Source organism: Gopherus evgoodei, chromosome 8, assembly GCF_007399415.2.
Source record: "Gopherus evgoodei ecotype Sinaloan lineage chromosome 8, rGopEvg1_v1.p, whole genome shotgun sequence".
NCBI classification, from domain to species: Eukaryota; Metazoa; Chordata; order Testudines; family Testudinidae; genus Gopherus; species Gopherus evgoodei.
In genome coordinates, this window is record NC_044329.1 from 1600060 (window position 1) to 1618508 (window position 18449).

Consider the following 18449-nt stretch of genomic DNA (forward strand, 5'->3'; position numbering starts at 1 on the left):
ACGTGACCTACCAGTGGGGGTTCACGAACGTGGGACGAAGCTGTCCGGAGATGCCCGAAGGCCGTGGTCGGTTGGGGACTCCCTGGTTCGAATCTCGCCTTCGGCCACAGCCTGGCCCTGGCCCTGGCCCTTCCATGGGACTGGCTTCCTGGGGCGGCAGCCTCAGCTCCATGCGGGCACAGCTGCACGGGCCACGGATGGGGCCAGCTCTCTGCATTCTCCTAGGCCTGGGCAACCTTTCTCCTATGTCCTGAGACATAGGTCAGGCCCCAGGTCCCAGGTCCGTCCCTGCCTTCCCCCGCCCAGGACTCCTCCTGGTTTCACATAGTGACTGGTTTAATCATGAAACAGGAGGTTTAACATTCCTGCCCCAGGTCTGCTAAAGAGCATTCACTTGTCTCCAGGGATAGTCTTGTTTTTCCAGTCCCTGAAAAACAATTTGAGGTAACTTCATTCTTGCCGTCTGCTGAATTCACATCCCCACACCATCTCCCGCCCCCCCAGTGGCACAGACACCCCCCCTCCCGCGTACATACACAGATCAGCCCCCCTTCACACCGGTAACAAATGGCACCAGATGGTGGGTGATTGCCCCCCTCCAGTACACTCCCTTACAGATCTGCAAACTGGTGTCCTCCTCTGGATTCTTCGCAGCATCAGGGTTAGTGAATGTGGGGAACTGTCAAAGCAGAGAACTTGGGCGAAACAGATTATGGGCAGACTCCCAAGAACACCCCTGGCTGCACACTCCAGAGCCATGCTGGACTGGCAGGGCTGACATGGATCGGGGTCTTTCTCTCTCGGTATGGGGGGGGGAGGGTGGTGTTTCCATGTTTGGTAACTATAATGCCTCATAGTGCCCCTTGTCTCCGCACTGACCAGCTGTGGCTCAAGGTGAGACGGGTAAAAACTGTCCCAAGAAATTAAAAAATGTGCTGGGCCAAATTCAGAATAAGGGAACAAACTGCCCCCTGGGCAGGTGAGCTCAGGTCTGTTTCTTACAGCTCATGCTCTGCTGAGCAGCTGTTCTATTTCCAGATGTGTCCGGTCACCAGGTTTCCTGCAGGAAAACCGGCCTGTTCATTTGTACAGCGCCCCGGTGCGCTGCGGACTCGGCAGACGAGGGCCCTGCCCCCAGGAGCTTACAAATGGACAAGCCCAGGGCTCGGGGAAAGCGCTGGGGCTGCGGGCGGCTGCGAAGTGAGGGGGGGGTCTCCTCCTTACCCCCTGCAGCAGGCGGGGGCTGGGCGGCTGCTCGCTGTGGGGAGCTGGTGCCCCAGCAGCAGGCCCCCAGGGACCGCCCCGCCGCGGCGCTGCTCCGCGGAGGGGGACGAGCCCCGCCTACCCGGCGGGCGCTGCTCCGCCCCAGAGCAGGCCTGGCCCCGTGCACCCGCCCCGGCTCCGCCCGGCCGCCCGCCCCCGGCTCCGAGCGCTGCGCCGCGGCCAGGCAGCGCCCGTGCTCGTCCGCCCGGGCCACCATGGCCGACGACTTCGGCTTCTTCTCGTCGTCGGAGAGCGGCGCCCCGGACGAGGACCCCGCCGCCGCCTTCCTGGCGCAGCAGGAGAGCGAGATCGCCGGCATCGAGAACGACGAGGGCTTCGGGGCGGCCGACGGGGGCCCGGGGCAGGCCCCGGACCTGGGGGGTGAGTGCGGCTGGGCCCGGCTTGGGCCCCCGCTGGGGCTGGGGAAGGGCCCTTGCGGGGCTGGGGTGGGCCGTGACCCCCCGGGGCTGGGCCCCCCGTGGGGGTGGAGAATGGCCCTGGCTGAGTGATGGGGATTATCCCCCCCCCCCAGCTGGGCCCAGCCTGGGGCTCCTGCTGGGGATGGGCCATGACCCCGCGGGGCTGGGCACTGCATGTGCCCCCAGTGGGGGTGGGGAATTGGCCCTTGGGGCACAGTTGCATCGCCTGTGCTCAGCGTCGGCTCCAGGCACCAGCGTTCCAAGCCGTACCTGGGGCGGCAAGCTGCGGGGGACGCCCTGCTGGTCTCTGCCAGGGCAGCCGTGGGCGGCTTGCCTGCGAGAGGTCTGCCGGTCCTGTGGATTCGGCAGGAATTCGGCGGCGGGCACACCGAAGCCATGGGACCAGTGGACCTCCTGCAGGTGCACCGCTGAATTGGCGGGACAGGCAGACCTCCCGCAGGCAAGCCACCGAAGGCTGCCTGCCTGCCGTGCTTGGGGCGGCCAAAAAGCTAGAGCCACCCCTGCCTGGTCTGACTGTACATGGTGCTGCAGCTGTGCTCAGCAGCCTCCTTTGGCTTGACAAGCTGCCCCCCCCTTAGGAACATGTCCCCCTGTCTTTCACTGGGGTGGGGCTGGGGACCCCAGCTGAGAGGATTTGGCTCGTGCTGAGTCCCAGAACGCCTTTTCCCACTTGTGGCTGGAGGAAGAATGTCAGGCTGGTAACAGCCAGCAGCCTGGATGGAGCTGGGCAGTAACTGCTTTGCCCCAGGAACAGAGGAGAGGTTTTGGACACAGCAGCATGGTCTCATGGTTAAAGTACATGGGGAGGGACGGTGAATCAGGACTCCTGGGTTCCGTTCTCCACTCTGCCAGGGATGGAATGGGCTCACCTGTCTGCCCTCAGGGTTCGCAAGTCCCATCTATACGGGTCGGGTCGTGGAGCTCTGGCGTCGGCCGAGCACAGATCTTGTTACCCTGGAGTTCAGTGAGCAGCCTGGCTGCTCCTGGCTGTGCCCCTGGAAAGGGCTGGTGCTGCTGGCTTTGGTCTCTGCTCTCCCAGTGCTGCTTACTAAAGATCAGGACACAGCCGCCGCTTCCCAGTGTGACGTGCCCCTGGAGCTCCTGCCCCATGGGACTGGGCTGATGTCAGAAAGCAGCAGGGCAAAGGCGAGCTGCCCCAGCTCTGCCCTGCCATGATCCTGCTGCACTGGAGATGCGGCTCAGTCTCTGTGGCTCATTCAGGCAATAAGGGGCCCCTCATGGTGGCTGGGGGGTGAGCTTGTGAAGTGGGTGGTCAGCTTGTCACACTGACATGAGCATATCAGGGCTTGGAAGGCGGCAGGCCTGGCTCTCCTCTAGCCCAGCATAGGGACAGGTCAGTGGGACTCACAGCAGAGCCAGACTCGGGGCCCAGGGCGGCATTGGGAGTGGCAGCTGGAAATGCTGCCAGGCAAGATTCAGCAAGCTTCAGCACTGGGTGTAGCCACCTACTTAGAGTGTGTGCCCAGGAGTGTGACAGGGTGGGGGAGAAGCTAGGGTGTGGCTGTGCGGGGATGGGAAGCAGCAACAGAGAGGGATCTAAGGGCCTGCTGTGGCTGGAGCAGCTGGCAGGGTGGAAGGTTGACGTCTGCTTCCTCATGCCCCTATGTCATGCTGTCTCTCCCCTGAGTAGCCTCCTCTAAGGCCATTAGCTCAGCTGAGCTGTAGCTGTGAAGTTGCCTGATTCCCAGGGAGGAAGCTGTGAGCCCCCTGGCTGATCTGGCACATGCCCGGCTGCATTGGCTGTGTGAGTCCAGCTGAGCTGCAGGCCCCTGCCTGCCTGCATGTCATTGGGGAGAACCCAGATCCTGCTCTAGGTGGAGGCAGGGGCCTCTTCTCGGTGCTCCACTACTCTTCCAAGGCCATCAAAGGGGCTGGAGTCTGGCTCCCCATTGCCTCGCATAGCCTTCATCTCAGTTGGAATTATTAGTAATATTAGAAATAATTAATATTAATATGGGAGACTACCAGACACTAATTTAACTATACATTCCTTTATCGAGTCCAAAGGCCAAATACTTCATACAATTGCTCAAAACATGCCTGACTGCCTAAAAATAAGCAGTCATTACACCCGAGACAGTCACAATGTATTCAGAAGCATGTCATCGCTATGTTTATGGATGGGCCAGACCTAGGGAAAACAGTCGTATCCTGGCGTGCTCCAGAATGATGAGGTAGGGTCTGACAAAGAACCCTCAAACGCATCACTCTTTTTATACTCCCCAACAAACCAGTGCTGCCATAGTATACCACTTGAGCTAACAAATACTTTGAGACAGTTCACCCTAATTTTCAGCTTAAATCCAGAGAGGATTTACAACCTCTGTTCTCCCAAGGTCTTTCCTCCTCATCTCTTCCCCTCCTACCTGCTGTCCAACAGCTTTTTCATGGCACCTGGGCTCACCTAGCCTCTACTTTTAAGATAGCACAGGTATGTGGGGTGAGAGAGTCCATGTTGGCTCCTTTTCGGACAGATTCTTGTTGTCTTACTTGAAACCATCTGCAGTCTCCCCTACCAATCTTTGTAGAAACTATCCCTACCTCATTAATTACTTTTTGAACCAGACATCCTTCCTCCGTCATTCCTTCTGGCCCCATAACTCATGATTTTCAAAGCCTTCCTTCTACTAGCTAGTCAGGGCCTTGCTTCACAATGCGGATATTTTCTTAACCAAAGCTAACTTTAGTTCTTTATTTTCATATTTATTCCACAACCTAACAGCCTGGTCAACATGCTCAACATGCTCATCTTAGTGACAGATCTCTGAAGGGGGGAGGATAATTCTTCCCGTTTTATAGGGGGAGAGACTGAGCCACAGAGGGAGGGGACCTGCCCAGTCACAGGGCGTCAATGCTTGTGCTGTGAGTAGAACCCAGAGCTTCCAGTTCCCTTACGCAATGTCCCTCCTCCCAGCTCTGCCCCATTGGAGCATTTCCCCAGGCGTGGCATTGGGAGCCTCAGCAGCTGACTCCCTGGTGGTCTTGTGGTCCCAACAGCAGTGCCACTGCTCCATGCGCCTAGCTGGCTCTGCAGCCCATCTGCAGGCTGCCCCGCCAAAGGCTCTGGGACCTTCCTGCCTGTCTCCACTGGGGACGGCACAGCACAGGCAAAGTGGAGCCAAAATGATCCAGCCTCTGTTTGGGATTCCCAGGAGCTGGTTGGAGGGATTCAGCTGATTGCACCTCTGAATGACCAGTCACATGTGCCCATGTGTGACCTCACAGCTCAGGGACCTGGCCTTTGGTTGGAATGTTTGAAAAATGGGGGCATATTTGTTGTTACTAATAATAGTCCTAATAACAATCCGTGGGGCTTAAACCTGGCCAGCCTCCCGGCCTGGGGGCTTGGGAGCAGGGCCCTGCAATTGCTCTAATCACCGGATACGGTAAAGCACCAGGAAAAGTGTCATAAAGACATAAATACACTGGGGCCGAATCCCCTTAACACATGCGTTGGGGGGGGGGAGGCGGAGGGACATGCTCCTCAGAGAGGGAGTTTCACACCCTGGGACTAGCACTGAGCCCCCCAAAAGGAGGGGGTTGCAGATTCCAGATTCCCACCAGCAGGAAGTTCAGGGATATCTCTGCTGGAGCCGGGTCCCTCGGCTATAAGGGCTTTAAATCCCAACGTGACAACTTAGAATCCCTCCACCTTCCCTAGGCAGCCGGGAGGATGCAGGACGGGTGGGCAGAATGTGATCATAGTGCTGGGAGCAGGAGGCTGCTGCCTTGTGCATGAGCTGAAGTGAAGCCAGGGGAATTACTGAGTAGAGCCAGGGAGATAGTGCTGCACAAGCTTCCCTTTGCACAGCTCTGACCCAGCGCCCCCCCCCCGTCCATCTCGGCCCTGCACACCCCACGCCCCCAGCTCTCCCAGTGCCCTTCACTTCCGACCCCCCGCTATCCCAGCCCTGCGCACCCCACACCCCCAGCTCTCCCAATGCCCTTCACTTCCGACCCAGCGCCCGCCGCTATCCCGGCCCTGGGCTCACCCTCCCCAGCTCTCCCAGTGCCCTTCACTTCCGGCCCTGCGCACCCCACGCCCAGCTCTCCCAGTGCCCTTCACTTCCGACCCAGCGCCCCCCCATCCCGGCCCTGCGCACCCCACGCCCAGCTCTCCCAGTGCCCTTCACTTCCGGCGCAGCGCCCCCCCATCCCGGCCCTGGGCTCACCCCCCCCCCAGCTCTTCCAATGCCCTTCACTTCCGACCCAGCGCCTCTCCATCCTGGCCCTGGGCTCACCCCCCCCCCCCAGCTCTTCCAATGCCCTTCACTTCCGACCCAGCGCCCCCCCATCCCGGCCCTGCGCACCCCACGCCCAGCTCTCCCAGTGCCCTTCACTTCCGACGCAGCGCCCCCCCATCCCGGCCCTGGGCTCACCCCCCCCCCAGCTCTTCCAATGCCCTTCACTTCCGACCCAGCGCCTCTCCATCCTGGCCCTGGTCTCACCCCCACAGCTCTCCCAGTGCCCTTCACTTCCGACCCAGTGCCCCCCATCCCAGCCCTGGGCTCACCCCCCACAGCTCTCCCAATGCCCTTCACTTCCGACCCAGCGCTCCCCGCTATCCCACCCCTGGGCTCACCCCCCCCAGCTCTCCCAGTGACCTTCACTTCCCACCCACCACCCCCTGCTATCTCGGCCCTGTGCACCCCACACCCAGCTCTCCCAGTGCCCTTCACTTCCGACCCAGTGCCCCCCGCTATCCCGGCCCTGGACTCAACCCCCACCAGCTCTCCCAATGCCCTTCACTTCTGACCCACCGCCCCCTGCTATCCCAGTCCTGTGCACCCCACGCCCACAACTGTCCCAGTGCCCTTCACTTCTGACCCCCAGCCCCCTGCTATCCTGGTCCTGGGCTCACCCCTGCCCCCCCCAGCTCTCCCAGTGCCATTCAGTCATGACCCCCAGCCCCCTGCTATTTCAGCCATGAGCTCTGCGCACCCCACCACACACAGCTCTGGGTGCCAAGCTGAAAACAGCAATCTTGGGTCCCTCATGTGCTGCTATCAGCTGGATAACATGTTTTTCTCTTGCCTCCTATGCAGCTGATTTTGAGGACGTGGGGGCCACTGTGAACGGTGAGGTCTTTCAGGTGAGAGCCAGACCCTTGCCCTGCCCTGCACTTAGGGACAGTCAGCCAGTTGGTTTGCTTGGGCAGAACAGCACCATCTTGCAGGCCCTGTGAGACTGAGGCTTTAGCACCATCTCTTCCCCACGCCCCTGGGCAGAGCTATAACACTCCTGGTTATAGGTGACTGTGCCCGGCCCCCCTTTCTGGGGTCTCGGCGGTGCGGGCGGGACACCAGGATTCTCCCCACAGAGGCAGGCTGTGATGCCAACAGTATGACACTAGGACCCAGAAAAAGGGAGGCGTCTGGTTCCAGCCAGGGGGGGTGGAGGGATTGGTAGCAGGACAGTGCCCCGTCAGAATGACTGTGACATCACAGGCGCATGAGCCAGGTGGCTGCGTCTGCCCCACGATGCCAGTTGTTAGGATGATGTCACAAAGGTGCAGCTCGTAGCCCCTCCCCAGAACAGCAGCAGCTGATGGGGGCGTGAAGGGGACAGACATGAAAGTCGTGTTGGCAGCGATTGGCAAGTTCTATCGGTTTGCACTGGTGAGTGGCTGCTCGGCAGGAGGCGGGTGGGAGATGCTGGGCCCTGAGGAGCTGGGCAGTGGGACGGGGTTTGATACTGTTAGAAGGTGTCAGAGTCCCCGGGCGATGCTCTGGAACTGCTCCCCACAAAGCCAGGCAGGACTCTGGGGAGCCTCCTCTCCATCGGAGCAGACTGTCTGCAGGGCAAGAAGCTCCCACGGCTTCACCTCCTGGGTCTCTCCTTGGAGCATTCAGCATCCTCTGCCCCTCCATGTGCTTCCCACAGCGAGTCCGCCCAGGTGGGGTCCTGGGGCAGCCAGAGGGTCCTGCACCCCCACTGCGCAGTCAGACGTGACTCTCAGCCAGCCAGTAAAACAGAAGTTTATTAGATGACAGGAACAGGGTCTAAAACAGAGCTTGTAGGTACAGAGAACAGGACCCCTCAGCCGGGTCCGTACTGGGGAGGGAGGCGTAAGCCAGACACCCACGTCTGCCCTCACTTCCTTTTCCCAGCCAGCTCCAAACTGCAACCCTCCCTCCAGCCCCTCCTCCTCTGGGCTTTCTCTCTTTCCCGGGCCAGGAGGTCACCTGATCTTTGTCCACTTTTAGCTAGTCCCTTGCAGGGGGGAAAGGCCCTGGCCATTTGTTGCCAGGAGGCAGTGTGTCAGCCATTTATGCACACTGGAGAGTTAAGAAATGCACAGGGGAAACTGAGGCACCCATGCAGTATTCAGAAGAAACATTAAGAACAGTCCCACTTTGTCACAGAAGCTGCCAGCTGGCCTGTCAGAGAGGAGGGCATCTGGCCTTGGTGGCCCCTGTCTTTGTGCTGAGAGGGTGCTTGGGGTCAGCCATGGGGGTGGGCTCTTCAATATGGACATGGGAACAGACTGAGCCCCCCAGTTCTTCCCCTTGGTCCCTCAGTGGGTTTGGTCACTATCAATCCAGATGGGGCATCACACTTCACCCCTCTGCAGGGGTTCCACCCGCTGGGGCTCCTCTGAAGCACGTGCCCTTGCTGTGCCAGCTGTGCCATGCTTATGGAGGGACTGGGGGCAGGCAGGTGAGCTGGAGAGGGCTGCTTTTCATGGGGAAGTGCTTGTCCCCCGCAGGAATCCAACGGCCCCACAGATGGTTATGCAGCCATCGCCCGGGCTGACAGGCTGACCCAGGAGCCCGAGAGCATCCGCAAATGGCGGGAGGAGCAAAAGAAACGGTTGCAGGAGCTGGGTGAGTGGGGTGGGCGGGGTGTGGAGACCCTGCCTGCCTCTGTCCCTAGCAGCTGCGAAGAGCATGGGCTTCTAGGCACGTTCCGCCCTCGTCTACCCACTGCATTGATCAGACACCCATTGCCCCGCTCCCAGGGCATCCGGGGAGACACCCTGCCCTCCTCGCCAGCAAATGCCCCAGGCTTGTGTTCCCTGACCCTGGCTGGGGCGCCAGCCCAATGGCCAAGCTCCCTGCAGGCCCAGGCTTCCCCGGCAGGAAGTGTGGGTGGGTGCCTCAGCTCCAGAGCTGCCTGCAGCACCTCTCTCACTGAAGCCTCCTCTTGCGCGTCACCCAGCTTCCGCAGCGGGAGTGCTGCTGCTCGGCGGGCATGGTGAGAGTGGGCCACACGCAGGCACTGAAAGCCAGGTTGACGGCCGTGGCTGGAAGGGCCCTCGTCCTGCGGGGCTGCAGAGTCCCTCGCGCATGCAATTAACTGGGAGGATGGGAAGCTCCTGCCACCTTGTGCTGGAGCAGCAGGGTGGTCTGGTGACGTGAGCATCTGCCACACTGAGACGTGGGGATTCCCCCAGGACCCTGCTGCCTGTACAGCCCTGTCTGCTTCTGCCCTCCTACCAAGGGAGTGAGCTGACCCAGGCTGGGTGACCCAGAGCCTGCTGACCGTCTGTCCTGCTTGTGCTCTAGATGCTGCTTCGAAGGTGATGGAGCAGGAATGGCGTGAGAAGGCTAAGAAGGACCTGGAGGAGTGGAATGTGCGTCAGAGCGAGCAGATGGAGAAGAACCGAGTTAACAACAGGTATGGCGGGGGATGGAGCGGTGGGGCCAGCCGGGAATGCAGGGCGCCTGTCACTCAGCTGAACTGTGTGCAGCCAGAGGAGGTGCTGGGCGCTGGTCCACCCAGAGTCCCCCTAAAGCCAGATCCACAGTCCCCTTTGCCAGCAATAGTCACTGTCAGTAATAGCACACAGTCCCCCGGTGCCCTGAAATGCAGCCACCCCTGGGCTGGAGTCCAGCAGCAGAGTGGTGGTGGGAATCTTTGTCAGGAAATGGGGTCACACCCCTACTTCTCTGAGAGGTGCCCTGGATGTTGTGACACCCTTCAGAGGAGATGCCTCACTCCAGAAGGTCTCATCCTGTCCGGATGCTGCGAGATGCTGGTTTCTGTGGTGCTGGTGCTGTGGCATTGAAGCACTGAGTCAGTCCGATTTCACTGCCTGCCTTGCACTGGGGGGTTTCTATGTGCCTGCTCTGCTGCCGGGAGCCCGGGGTGTCTGCTCACCTATGGGGTCACTAGCGAATTGGAACGGGTTCCCTGCCTTGTCGTGCTGGGGAAGGATACTAACCGCGAGTCTGTGTCTCTTTCTCTCTCTCTAACCCTTTGCCTGCCTGGCTGCTCTGCCTCTGCTCTCCCTGTCTCCTGCTCACGAGCTAGGATTGCTGACAAAGCATTTTACCAGCAGCCGGACGCCGATGTGATCGGCTACGTGTATGTGCCTCTTGCTGTCTGTGTCCTTTCCCTAGAGGGCCCTGGGGATTTCAAATCTCAGAGACACTCACTGCCCAGATAGGGGTTCCCAGGGGTCCTTGGCCTCAATGGGGGTGGAGGGGGGTACCCAGCTGAGCACGTCCTACTGGCAGATTCACAAGAAGTGAGTGGGGCTTTGGATCATGCCTGTTGAGGCAGGTAGAAAAGGGGGAAGTGCCCCATCAAAAATCTGCCCTCCATGCTGGAGAGATCCCCTGGCTCATGCCCCTGGGAGGAGATTGCTGCACCTGCCTCCACAGGGCTGGCTGGCAATGTCCCAGGTGAGCGCAGGCCCCCAGGAGTCTGAGCACAGCGAGGGTCAGCACCTGGGGCACCCTTCACGTGAGGCAGACGGCTCTGTCTGGGTGTGTAAGAGCCTCGCTGACTGCTGGGAGCCAGGGTCCAGGGGCACAGGAGCCTGGAGATCTGGGAGCATGAGCCCAGCAGCTGGCCGGGGAGGACAGTTTGCAGGCTGGGCGTGTGCGTGGTTGAGGCTGGCCCAGGCTCGGGCAGGCAGGTTGGCTGTGCTGAGCCCAGCGGCTCTGGACAGTAGGATAGCAATGGCCAGGCTATTCCCGATGCTGTTTGTGACACTTGGCTACCAACATCCGCAGAGCAAAGGGGTGGGCTGCTGGTCTCTCCTAGGAGCAGCTGGCTGGGGCCCCCAATTGCCTGTGCTCTCTCCTAGTTCTGCAGCCCCAAGTGCTTGCTCTGGAATGGCCCAGCCAGGACTCTGTGTCCCGAAAGGAGGGGGCGTTGCCTGATCGTGGGAGAGGAGAAGGGGGTGAATGGGGTGAGAGGGCAGGTGTGGTGCCTAGCAGCCCCTGGATCCTACCCACTGGGAAACAGGAACTGCTCTGGTCACAGGAGGGAAGACCAGCAGCCCCTCTCCCTCAGGGACTGACCCCGCCTCTCCCCCAGGGCCTCGGAGGAAGCCTTCCTGAAGGAGTCCAAGGAAGAAAACCCCGGCACGGCGTGGGAGAAGGTGGCCCAGCTGTGTGACTTCAACCCCAAAAGCAGCAAGCAATGGAAGGACGTGTCGAGGATGCGCTTGGTGCTCATCTCCCTCAAGCAGACGCCCCTATCCCGCTAGCCACCTGCCCAGCACGACTAAAGAGCGGGGGGGCGGGGGAAGCCAGTGGGCTCGCTGGACAGGCACAGCAGGTTCAGTCGGACGCCAGCAAGGGGCACTGCTGCCCCTGCCTCTGCTCCGTTTGCTCCCTGGTGTGCGTGGCTGGTTTGGTTGGGTTGCTGGTTGTAACCGTCCCAATTTTCCTTTGCTTAAAGGGTGCATTGGTCTCTCTTTACACTTATTTATTACCATGGTGGTTCCCTGGGCAGCAGGGCTGGTCTCCCTCCCCCACTGCCTCTGGGGTGGGGAGCTCGATGCCGACAGGCCTGGCACAGGCCTCTGACACTGCGAGAGATCCTGGGGTCTCCTTGCCGTCCCTCACATCAGCTCTCCCATCTCTGCCTCAAACCCATCCAGCTTCTCCCCCTGGGGCAGAGAGCTGAGCCAGTCCGATGGAGCAGACCCAGCCGCCTCCTGCCTGAGATGCTTGGCCACCGCACTGGGTGAGTGGGATGAGAGGAAGTATTGTCTAGTATCCTAGCATGGGGCTGGGAGCCAGGACTCCTGGGTTCTAATCCCAACTCCTCATGGGACCCTGGTCCTCGTGTGTCTGCCTGTAACGGGGGTTGACGCTGCGCTGCCTGCAGGGTGGCTGAGACAGTGGGAGGGGTAGGGCCGGTTCATGGCTGCACAGGTGTGACATTGGCTGGAGGCAGCGGCTGCCAGGGAAAAAGGAGAATCTCAGTCAGGGGCACTCCGGGGGGGCAGAGCTGAGAGCAGGCAGGAGTATCTAGGTCTGGGAGGTAGCAACCCCCAGCTCCTCCTCCACTGTTAGCATGTCTCTGGCATTGCAGTGGCTAACCCTGCCCTGGGGAACTCTCTGCCGCAGGACAGTGCTGAGGCTGAGCTCACAGGATTGGGCATGTGGCTGGCTAAGGGGAGAGGGTAAGGACACATTGATGAGTTTGACAAGTCAGGTCAGGGCTCAGGAGACATCTCCCCTATGGGAGCTTATTCCACCACTGCTCGTTAGGGAACTTCTTGTTCTGGAGCACCTGCTACTGGCCTAGCACGGAGACAGGATACCAGGCTAGATGCTGCTCTGGCACTTCCTCTGCTCCTAAGTGAACCTGGCTGGGAGGGGAGTGCTGAACTCAAGCAGAGCTGCCCCTGCCCTGCTGCAGGGGACACAGGCTGAGATCCCCGTTTGCGCTTGACCAGGGAGAGAGAACCCCTGCCCACCCCTGCATGGACTTGATACTCCCCAAGGAAAAACCCCAGCTCTGGCGTTGGGACTCTGCCCTGCCTCTGAGCAACTGATGGGCCCTGGAAAAGTAATGGGAGGATCTGGGGTGGGGGACAGGTACCGGCTGAGGCAGCCTGGCCTAGGGGCTTGTGGCTGCACGTCGTCTTGCTGCTGTTTCTTCTGTCTCACCCCTGGCCTGCCAGCTAAAGGGACTCCACTTTCCTCCCCGAGCGATGCCTTTGGAGGAGGGGGCTCAGCTTCCTCCCCAAGCACCTTCTCACTTGCTCTGTCAATAGGTGCTTGGTGGGGCCAAGGCAGCACAGGGAGCCTAGAGCCCAGAACCCATCTGCACTCAGGAGCAGACAGGCACGCTAGACCCACTTCACCCTGGGCCGCCGTCCTGACCGCATTTGCCTGGGGCAGGGACTGGGTCAGGTGTAGTGCAGCGTAGCACGCCTCACGGGGACCTCACGCAGGGCATGCAGCTTGGTGTGCTGGGTGGGGAGAGCAGGCTGGGAGGAGATGCTGGCAGGGAGCTCAGGGCAAAGTCCATAAAGCCAGGAGCCCCTTCAAGCCAATGGGGTGAGGCACAGGGGAACCTCTTTCCCTTGCAGACCTAGCCCTGCCCATAGCTGCTATGGGGCCCCGCCTGACTCTGCCCCAGCTTAGTCCTGATGTGCGTTAGCCCTGCTGCTCAGGTGGGTTAGGCCAGGTTTAAGGCTGCGGCTCTTGGCAGGAGGATGCAGCTGCTCCGAGATGCCAGGCCGGGATTCCCTGCTCCAGGACCCTGATAGCGGCAGAGCAGCAGCCTGAAACTGGGCCTAGCTCCTGCCCGAATGGAGGGTGGGTTTGACTTTTCATGCCAGTGACGCCTCCTTTCACAGGCTGTGCTGGCCACTCCCAGGCTTCTTTGCTGGGCAGGTCTGTTAATTACTGTGTGAGTCAGCAGCTGAGGGTGGTAGCCCAGCCTCTGCAGGCATGGGGAGCCTAAACAGCCCAGCTAGCCCAAGGGAGAGTCCCCCTACCCTGCCTTGTACAGGAAGCATGGCCTGGGTCCCGCACTCATTTCTAGCAGGGAGCAGGACCCCAGGGTGGGAGCTGGTACTGCTGCTTTACAGACAAGGGCCCAGATCCTCCATCCCAGGTGGCAGCTCTGGCTGTTCTGTGTCCCCCCAGCTTTGGTATATGTGACCTCATACAAATAAACTGACATGACTCCAACCCAGCCCAAGGAGCAGCCGATCGCTTTCTTTCTTTCTAGGCTGATGCTTCTTTCTGAGCGGGTGGGGGGGAATCCACCACAGCTGCAATGCTGAGCCCACAAAGCACTCCGCAGACTGGCGCCTTGCTCGTGGCGGGGCTAAAGGGAGAGCCTAGGGAGGGGAGCCAACTTAAAGGAAAAGCAGGAGCAAGCTGGGTGCAGGCAGGAAGGCTGGGTTCACTCTGCAGCTTTACTACCAGCAGTTGCTGTGGGCTCAGCACAGGGCTGGCAGGTCAGGGTGGATGATGAATTCTGAGCCTCCAGGAAGCAGAGAGCTAATCATGATCTTGTTTGGAGTTGGACTTCCCCACGCAGCTGCGTTCTCCTGAACCAACAGTCTTGCTCCATTCAGACTTCAGCCACTGGGGTAGCTTTTGTTGTGCAGACCCTCTCCTGGAACTGGCTCCAGGGCAGGCGAGCTCATTGCCTTGCTGGATTGGATGGTATAAGCAGCTGCCCCTGGCCTGAAACAAGCAGCTCCAGTTGTGCAATGCAGAGTCCTCTTTGTAGGTAGCATGAGTGATAGAGCCAAGACATGGAGTTTCTGCAGCCACAGGAAGGTTTATTAAACAGCAGCCTCCACCCAACGGAAGAGAGAGAGTTTCACCTGTCAGCCTGATCAGATACAAATACACCGGCCTGCAGACCACCTCCCAGGACCAGGGTGGAACATGCACAGGACCAGCTCTTCTAGCTTCAGTTGAGTCTACGGGCTACTTCCAAAGTGGAGGTTCACAGGACCTGGCTGTCTTTATTCCCAACACAGACAAGGACCTCAGCATGCCTGACACTAGGGTGTTAGCTGTAGTGAAACCCCCATTGTCTTAAATCCAAACAGCCCATTGTGAAGCAGATCCTGGCTGGGTGAGATGAGCCAACCTCACCGCTCTGAGCCCTGCCAGATTGCAAATGAACAAGGCACTTGTCAGACACCTGCAATCCCTTCCTCCTGTGCCAAGATCCAAAGCCACAGCACCCTGTCCAGCCAAATGGCTAATGCAAGCCACTGGGCTGCGGCCAGGGGAAGGGTAATGGGAGGCAGCAGGAGGTATGTTACTAGGTCTTTGTTCTCTGACTTCCTTCTGTCCAGCCTTGCCTCCGAGTAGCTTCATTCTACTCAGAGAAGTTGCCCTCATAGGCTTCCACATTCACAGTCTCAAAGATTCTAGGCCACTTGGTCCTGTTTACGAGTACAGGGCAGCAAACCTCCCAGGATCTGAAAGGCAAGCTGGGACCTCCCCAGTCACAAAGATTCCCTGGACACATGGCCTGAAGACCCCCTCATGGCACGAATCTTCTGCCTAGATCATTGCGTCTGCTGTGTGTAGCTTCTCGTATCCTTCCTTTTGTCAGCTGCTCAATGCAGGACCCCAGCCACCAGTTTGGTGCTGTCAATACCATCTGCTTTCTGCCTTTCTCCATCAGAGTCCTGCACTATGCAGCTGCCAAAAAGGATGAGAGAACTACACCCAGCAGATACAATGATTAGATTCAACAGACCATTTCCCACCTCTCTAAATCCTCCCACCCCAGCTCTGCATGTCTGACCTAGCAAAACCAAAGATTCTCTACAGTACTTTGGAGCTACATCAATAGCTGCTAAAGGAGGATCCTTATTCACTGAGATTTTTGCCCTTATTTGGGGTTTTCCCCATCTTTCAATGTCATTATGAAACCCGTTCCAATTAATGCATGGAGAGCTTTCAGATGGAGCCTCCTGCTGGGAGGTTTGTTAAGACAGGAGGAAATACTGCTCCCGTTGGACATTAGAGACTCAGAACGCAGGAAGTTCTAGTTCTTGACAAAGGTTGATTAGTTTCACAGCAGTTAAACTCCAACCAAAATAATATTAAAAAAAAGTCACAGACCTTATCTAACCCCACCTTTGAAACCCTCCAATTTCACATATTCTAACAAGAAGCTAAATTTCAGCAGCAAGACAGCGGTTCTGCACCTGTTCCCTGCCCCACCAATAGTACATAAGAACCCTTCACAATTTCCCTCTGCTTTGGAATTCAGTGTCCTGATCAGAATCTCACTGCAATTTTCTCTTTACGAAGCACGGGTGCAGTTGGCTTATGGTTGGTAACCTAATCGATCACTCATTGTCTCCAGACAAGCCCTGGTCATGGGATGTGATCTCTCTAGACAGGATTTAGCCCCAGAGAGAGAGACTGCTCTCTTTCTCCTACTCCTTGCCTGGAAAGGTGCATCACTTGATTGTGTCTAAGCCTCAGCATAGCCCATTCTCCCTGGGGGTCACCAAGGCAATGGGTCAAACGGTCATTAATAATGCTGGGTGCTAGAGACAGAGACCTTATCCTGATGCTGCCTGTGGGTCCCCCAGGAAAGGATGAGTGCCCAAGGAGTCAAGAAATCTCACAGGTCAGGTTTTAGGTTTAATCACTCAGGTGTATTCACTGCATTTCCAAAACTCTAGGACCCACTAGGATCATTAATAATTGCTCCACTACCTCCGAGCTGGTCCCCCAGCAAGATGAAAGCAGCCAAAGGGCCCATTTCTACAACATGAAGCACAGGTTGTCTGTCCATTCCTGGAGGCTGCGGCTCATGGACAGCCTGACCTCACTTCTGAGCTTTCATCGCTGTGGCCACCACCCCCACCATGATGGCAGCAATGGTGAAGCCCTGAGCCAGGACACGGGCCCGCATCATCAGCTGGGACTGGCGGGTATTGCCCTTCTGGAAGCAAATGAGTCCATAGGTCAGAGCCCCTGCAGTGGAGAGGCAGCCTGCAGAGAGGGACAACACTGGGAGGTTAGTGGGGGCCGGTAGGCTGAGACCTGCAGGGCAGGGTTCAGGGCCCCTGTGGGTCACCACTCACTCTCTCCACCCCTTTCCCCAAACCTCAATGTCTCTTCCCTCTCCACCTCATTTCCCCTGCTTCCCCTCCCACTCCCTGCCCACAGGGTTAGTAGGCACTGGATAACACCCTCCAGCAGGAGGGGGTCACCCCAAGGGCTCTCTCTGGGTTAAGTCCCATTTCCTGAGCATTCCCAAACCCCTCATTGATGGGATGGGGAAGGGTATTCACCCAGCTCCGTTTCCTGCTACTCGTCATCCCTGCTGCTGATTCTGGACCCCACCCCCAGGCCCTTAAGTCCCCCATCCCCTCAGACTCCTAGCTCCCCACTCCCCTCAGATATGTCTCCACACCCCAACAGGCACCCAGCCCCCTAGCTCCCCCCATGCCACACCCTGCCCCTGACCTTTAATGCACTCTGCCACCCCCAACCCCTCCCCAGGCTCTTCACCCCCCGACCCCTCACTCCCCAGACTGACCCCCCAGACCCACTCCCCCCAGGCTCCTCACCCCCCCGACCCCTCCCCACTCTCCCCAGACTGACCCCCCAGACCCACTCCCCCCAGGCTCCTCACCCCCCGACCCCTCACTCCCCAGACTGACCCCCCAGGCTCCTCACCCCCCGACCCCTCACTCCTCACTCTCCCCAGACTGACCCCCCCCGACCCGCTCCCCCCAGGCTCGTCACCCCCCGACCCCTCACTCCCCACTCTCCCCAGACTGACCCCCCCCGACCCACTCCCCCCAGGCTCCTCACCCCCCAGCCCCTCACTCCCCACTCTCCCCAGACTGACCCCCAAGACCCACTCCCCCCAGGCTCCTCACCCCCCCGACCCCTCCCCACACTGACCCCCCAGACCCACTCCCCCCAGGCTCCTCACCCCCCAACCCCTCACTCCCCACTCTCCCCAGACTGACCCCCCCGACCCACTCCCCCCAGGCTCCTCACCCCCTGACCCCTCACTCCCCAGACTGACCCCCCCGACCCACTCCCCCCAGGCTCCTCACCCCCCGACCCATCACTCCCCAGACTGACCCCCCAGACCCACTCCCCCCAGGCTCCTCACCCCCCGACCCATCACTCCCCACTCTCCCCAGACTGACCCCCCAGACCCACTCCCCCCAGGCTCCTCATCCCCCCGACCCCTCCCCACTCTCCCCAGACTGACCCCCCAGACCCACTCCCCCCAGGCTCCTCACCCCCCGACCCCTCACTCCCCACTCTCCCCAGACTGACCCCCCAGACCCGCTCCCCCCAGGCTCCTCACCCCCCCGACCCCTCACTCCCCACTCTCCCCAGACTGACCCCCCAGACCCGCTCCCCCCAGGCTCCTCATCCCCCGACCCCTCACTCCCCACTCTCCCCAGACTGACCCCCCAGACCCGCTCCCCCCAGGCTCCTCACCCCCCCGACCCCTCACTCCCCACTCTCCCCAGACTGACCCCCCAGACCCGCTCCCCCCAGGCTCCTCACCCCCCCGACCCCTCACTCCCCACTCTCCCCAGACTGACCCCCCCGACCCGCTCCCCCCAGGCTCCTCACCCCCCCGACCCCTCCCCACTCTCCCCAGACTGACCCCCCAGACCCACTCCCCCCAGGCTCCACCCCCCAGCCCTTCACTCCCCACTCTCCCCAGACTGACCCCCCCCGACCCGCTCCCCCCAGGGTCCCCACTCACCGATGGGCACCAGCGGGTTCTCGCGGCTCTTGCGCAGGAACTTGTCCCGGAACCCCTCCCGGTGCAGGGGGGTGGGGATGAAGCCCTCGATAAGGGGGGGGCTGCTGGGGTCAAAGGGCGGCGGGGAGCTCTGAGCCATAGTCACCACTCCCGCGAACAGCACAGGAAGGTGACTGCTAAGGAGCCTCCTCAGCCACCGTACTTGGAACGGAAGTCAATTGCAGCCGTGGGACTACATATCCCAGCAGGCCTTGCGGTTGCAGCCGTTCGTGTTGGCGCACAGCCTGCTGGGAT

At 59.9% G+C, this 18449-nt stretch overlaps 2 protein-coding genes across 3 annotated transcripts; one reads left to right on the forward strand and one right to left on the reverse strand.

Moving 5' to 3' along the window:
• Positions 1–1419: 1419 nt before the first annotated feature.
• On the forward strand, positions 1420–13616 carry CLTB (clathrin light chain B). Of its 2 annotated transcripts, XM_030571412.1 has the most exons (6): positions 1420–1644; positions 6770–6816; positions 8434–8551; positions 9233–9344; positions 9981–10034; positions 10995–13616. In XM_030571412.1, the coding sequence occupies exons 1-6, from the start codon at positions 1479–1481 to the stop codon at positions 11164–11166; spliced, it is 669 nt and encodes a 222-aa protein (XP_030427272.1). In that variant the 5' UTR covers positions 1420–1478; the 3' UTR covers positions 11167–13616. The 2 variants fall into 2 exon arrangements, with proteins under 2 accessions (XP_030427272.1, XP_030427273.1); XM_030571413.1 differs by lacking the exon at positions 9981–10034.
• Positions 13617–16038: 2422 nt separating this feature from the next.
• On the reverse strand, positions 16039–18372 carry HIGD2A (HIG1 hypoxia inducible domain family member 2A). Its single transcript, XM_030571414.1, has 2 exons — positions 18156–18372; positions 16039–16405 (listed from the first exon to the last, which is right to left on the reverse strand). Exons 1-2 carry the CDS (start codon positions 18292–18294, stop codon positions 16239–16241), a joined length of 306 nt encoding a protein of 101 aa, XP_030427274.1. The 5' UTR covers positions 18295–18372; the 3' UTR covers positions 16039–16238.
• Between the last annotated feature and the right edge of the window lie 77 nt (positions 18373–18449).

Bases quoted from the DNA above. Each gene is read 5' to 3' on its own strand.
- CLTB (XM_030571412.1), top strand. From the start codon at position 1,479: ATGGCCGACGACTTCGGCTTCTTCTCGTCGTCGGAGAGCGGCGCCCCG. The intron at 1,645-6,769 runs GTGAGTGCGGCT...CCTCCTATGCAG, and splicing joins GCAGGCCCCGGACCTGGGGG to CTGATTTTGAGGACGTGGGG. The intron at 10,035-10,994 runs GTATGTGCCTCT...CCTCTCCCCCAG, and splicing joins GCCGATGTGATCGGCTACGT to GGCCTCGGAGGAAGCCTTCC.
- HIGD2A (XM_030571414.1), bottom strand. From the start codon at position 18,294: ATGGCTCAGAGCTCCCCGCCGCCCTTTGACCCCAGCAGCCCCCCCCTT. The intron at 16,406-18,155 runs GTGAGTGGGGAC...CCCTCTCTGCAG, and splicing joins GAACCCGCTGGTGCCCATCG to GCTGCCTCTCCACTGCAGGG.